General features: G+C 38.7%; 1 protein-coding gene across 3 annotated transcripts in view; it reads right to left on the minus strand.

Moving 5' to 3' along the window:
- Piezo2 (piezo type mechanosensitive ion channel component 2) overlaps positions 1–4,868 on the minus strand; it is a 348,488-nt gene that overhangs the window by 38,369 nt on the left and 305,251 nt on the right. For all 3 annotated transcript variants that reach the window (XM_055622927.1, XM_055622925.1, XM_055622924.1), the window contains one exon: positions 2,514–2,573. In XM_055622927.1, coding sequence (XP_055478902.1) covers positions 2,514–2,573 — 60 coding nt within the window. The remainder of the gene's footprint in view (positions 1–2,513; positions 2,574–4,868) is intronic.

Below are 4,868 nucleotides of genomic sequence, written 5' to 3' on the forward strand. Positions count from 1 at the left end.
TATCTATCTATCTATCTATCTATCTATCTATCTATCTATCTATCTATCTATTTTATTCTCTGTGTATTCTTGGCTGTTCTGGACTCACTTTATAGCCCAGGCTGGCCTCGAACTCAGAGAAATCCCCTTGCCTCCACCTCCATGAGTGCTGGGACAACAGGTATGCACCACCATGCCTGGCTTATAGTCTGTTACTTAGAGGAAGACAGGGGGACAAAAAGGTCTATATGTACTCAGTGAGACACACTTTTTCTTTCCTAGAACATTTTGATATGTGGTTGGATGAACCTGTGGCAAGTGGAATCTATATGTCTAGAGGCTTCACTGTAAGGGGTTTGGTAAAAAACAAAGATTGCAACTCAAAGGTATACCTTGTATTGACTCAAGAATAGGAATGGTCTGTCCCTGCCTCATGGGGGTCCTTTAATGCCTTTCTACAGTTATATTTGGGATTATTGGTGGGACCTGCTTATTACCCTTGTTTTTGTATTCTGGCAAGCCATCTCATCTTTTACAGAGCCACTACACAGGCAGATCTCTGCTCATATGCTTCTTCTCCATCTTCCTTACACAATTAGATGAGATTTTGTGTCAATGACACATCTCTTCACATGGGATTCATCCGCTCCAGTCAGCAGAAGCCCTGGGATTGCCAGTGTGAGTTTTATCCTTGACTGTAGCTGTGACTGGCAGCGCTAGAGAGCTGTCACATAGCAGCTCCGCTCAGAGACCAGTTGTGCTCACAATGCTGACAGCATGTTCACACAGCATCTCCTAGAACTCCCTTGAAGCTATACTTAATACCATTGAATGCTCAAAAAGATCGGAGGAGGTTTCGCAACAGGTGACCTCACTCTTTGGAGCATCATTCAGCTTTAAAAACAACAACAACCCAAGAACATTCTGTCACTTGGAATGACACGGAGAACTGTAGAAGACACTGTTACACTAAACAAGCCAGGTGTGGAAAATTATGTGCCAGATGATATCATTTATGTTTTGAATCTGAACTAGTGATACACACAGAAACAGAGCAGAGCTCTGGCACAAGGCCAATGAAGAGAAAGGCCAGGAAGAAGGAAGTGATCAAGGCAATCTTGCAGTTACATGGGAGGGTCATGTCTGTTGATCTACAGATGGTAGGGGGATGGTAATCAGTGATTCTCTATTATGCTGGGACTTGCCAACAAGCAGACATAAGGTTCTCTACTTATGGTAGGGAGGTGGACAGGCAAGTTTATCTGCTGGGCTGCAGCAGTCACTCTGCTATGTACAGGTATAATGAAAGATGTGTTGTATGCCTCTAACCTAATACAGCAAGGAAGTCTCAGAAGAGAAGGATTAGATTTTTTCTGTCTGTCCTAATCACATACATAAATGGATGGCCTCTCAATCACATGCCAGCCTCACAGGGTCCTTGTCAAGTGTGATTCTGCAACATGAGTTTTTAACCTGTGTGCCATCCCTTTGGCTTCCCTTATTCCTCACAAGATACCCATACTTATTTGAGAGGACCCCAAGTTGTTTTCACAGACATGAAAGGAAAGTTTGGGCCCTGCAGAGTGTAAGACTTAGAGCAAGAACCGCTAATATACTACAGCAGATCTTACTTATTCTTATTTTTCTCTTATCACAATTACTTGCTTAGAAGTAGTAGTTACTAGTTGTTCAATATTCAATCACTTAATTACTTATTTCTACATTTGTCTAATTTATAGCTTGTTTTAAAATAGCTAGCAGAGAGGATTCTGGGTGTTCTTAATGCGAAGAAATAACAAACGTTTGAGAGAGTAGAAACATTTATTAGCCTAACGTCATGATATCCCATTGTCTGTGTTTATCAAAATAGGTACGTGTAGCACTATTATTTCTCAGCTCAAAAAGTAAACTTTAAAAAGTTCTATTTCAAAACGAGAGAATAAAAACTGTCAAGCATTTTTCCTGCTCTTTCTCTGGTGGCTTCTATGCAGCGCCAGTGTCTGTTGTTCTCACCCACAGGCACAGGCAGCAGAGACTTTTCAGACAGATAGGAACCCAACATTTCATCCGCTGCTACAGGGGGTGGATCCTCTGTCAGGAGCTCTTCTCCATCTTAGCAGAGATGAGATTTCAAGGGCAGGAACGTGGTTGGTCAGCCTCAGTCCACTGTTGGGTTGATAGCTTTGCAGTAGCCTCCTTTACCACATGGGACAGTGCCATTTTCTATCTTTTTATTGAAAATGAATTCTCCTCTGATACAACACATACTGACCACAGTTTTCCCTCCCTCTACTCCTCCAAGTTATCCCCACCACCACCACTTCCTCTCTTTCCCATATCCACTGACGCTCTCTTTCCCTTTAGAAATGGGCAGGCCTCTCAGGGATATCAGCCAACCACGACAAAACAAGATCCAAGAAGACGAGGCAAAAGCTCGGATATCGAAGCTGGGCAAGGCAACCCAATAGGAGGAAAAGAGTCCCAAGAGCAGGCAAAAGAGTCTTCACAAACCATCTTTTCCTCTATTTTGTTACCTGGTCCATCAGATTTCTTTTTGATTGGTTCATCCTCTCGATCTTCCCATTCTACTGGACCTGCACATAAAATGTGTTTCATTATGTAAATTCTAGATTATAGAGCCTTGGGCCATTTTCACAATTGAAGAATATTCAAGAATATTTTTAAAAAAATTGCCAAAACATAAACTTGTTGAATCAAACAACGACAGTGAGGTGAGTTTGCCTCATTAAATATTATAACTAACTTCTTCGTGGCTACTCAACTCAAAAGTGTGTAACGGTGGTCCATAGCTCGATAGTAAGAAAAGGGGTCAGAGTACAGTCTCAATTCACATCTAAGCTAAATTGGGAGCTGATGGCTGACTACTGCTTTTTCCTAACACAAAAGAAAGACTTTCAATAAGTAGGGAAAGCATCATTGCCCATGTAAATAGCTGTATGAAAATATGTCTCTACTGTACAGAATAATAAAAAGATTTAAGATGTAAGTACAATCAGTAGGAAATACAGGAGAATATTTCCTTAATATTGGGTGGTAGGGACTTTCTTTAGGAAGATAATGACTCTAAAATATCAGAAATTTAGACATATTTTGATATCAAAGCAATTTCATGTTATTCAGATAGTCGTGGATCATAAACTAAATCAAAATACAAGACTGAGCAGGGAAGCATGGTTACAATACACCCCGGGAGCCAATATGCCTGATGTGCAAGTAGCCCTCATCAATAGAACACAACAAACACTCCAATGGAATGGCTAAGGACAATGACAGCTGTATTTAAAGCTTCAACTTCAAAGTAAAAATTAAAAAGACAAGACATAGTAAAAATGCCCAGTATCATTAGACATGGATTAAACTAAATTCCAATGAAAACACAAATCATCTGTCATCCCTCACAAAATAAAAACAAAACAAAATAAAAAATGAAGGCCTTGATATGATGTTACAAGAAGTGTGCTCCCTTTAGCTGGCACATAGGAATATAAATTACTAAAAACTTGTGAGGGAAAAGCTGTTAAAATGCATGCAGCATTTCCTCTAGCTCTGTCTTCCTACTTTTGATAATCTATTCTGTGAAAGAGCATGCTACTCTTAATATGTATCCTACTTTTAAATACGCTTAATACCTACACGTGAATTTTTTGCAAGAATTCCTATAGCACTGTTTGCTGTGGTAAAATCAGGAAGCAGTTTTTTTTTTTTTTTTTTTTTTTTTTGCCCAGTAATGATGAAATAACTGAATAAATTATGCATTTCTGTACTATGGAGCCTTTTATAGCCATTAAAAAACCCCACAGTTTCATGAATAGTTAATTGGAGAAATGGTCATGATACATTACTAAGGAAAGTACAAGATGCCTTTGCACATGAACTCAATTCTGAAACAACATGCCCTTGCCAAAAGGGAGAAGGCCAATGCCCCATCTGGCCAGGATGCATTTTTCCAGGAGGCTTCGTGTGTGTGTGTGTGTGTGTGTATGCATTCGCCAAATTCTGGACCTGACTCTACTACTTGGCTTATTATATTGAATGCAGATTAAATTTATCTTTATAAACACATCAATAAAATGCAAGTATAGTCACCAGGAGATACTAGGAGAAGGAAGGTTAAAAAAAAAAGACTAATTTTATAATTTGTTACATCAGAAATTTTGAGTTTTTTTTTTTAATTTATTAACTTCATAAGGAATCCACTGTTTCATTATCTTTGCACAGAATCAAACTAGAGCAGATAAACCTCCCTTCAATCACAGCATTTAATTTCCATTCTCCCCAAAAGCAGCCGCTGTTATGAATTCAATAAGGTGGGTTTTTGTTTTTCTTCCCTTATATTTAGACACTATGATACATACCCATTTGAAATATAAAATACTGGGTTGAGGTACTCCTATTTTCTTTGTTCCATTAGTGGTTTCAATAAGGGCCCACTATTTTGTAAAATATTGTTTTTCATTTAAATAATATGTCAGAAAAATACTAAATAGTATTTGTACTAGCTACTTTTATGCCAATTTGATACCAGCTAGAGTCATTTTGGAAGAGGGAACAATAATTAAGAAAATGCTCCCACCTGGGGTCAAGCCTGTGGTATATTTTTTGACTGATAGTTGATGTAGGAGAGACCAGCTCATTGTGGGGCCTTGCTATCTAACCCCTTGGCAGATGGTCTTGTGAGGAAACAGGCTGATCAAGCCACAAGGAGCAAGTTAATAAGCAGAATTCCTTTGTGGTGCCAGCACAGAGTTTCCTCCCAGAGTTTCCTTTCCAGAGTTCATTTCCTGGCTTCCCCCAGCAATAGTCTACAAGTTGTAAGATTAAAATAATAATAATAATAATAATAATAATAATAATAATAATAATAATAA

The sequence above is a fragment of the Psammomys obesus genome, unplaced genomic scaffold, assembly GCF_907164565.1.
Source record: "Psammomys obesus unplaced genomic scaffold, mPsaObe1.curated_primary_1811, whole genome shotgun sequence".
In the NCBI taxonomy this organism is placed as follows: Eukaryota; Metazoa; Chordata; class Mammalia; order Rodentia; family Muridae; genus Psammomys; species Psammomys obesus.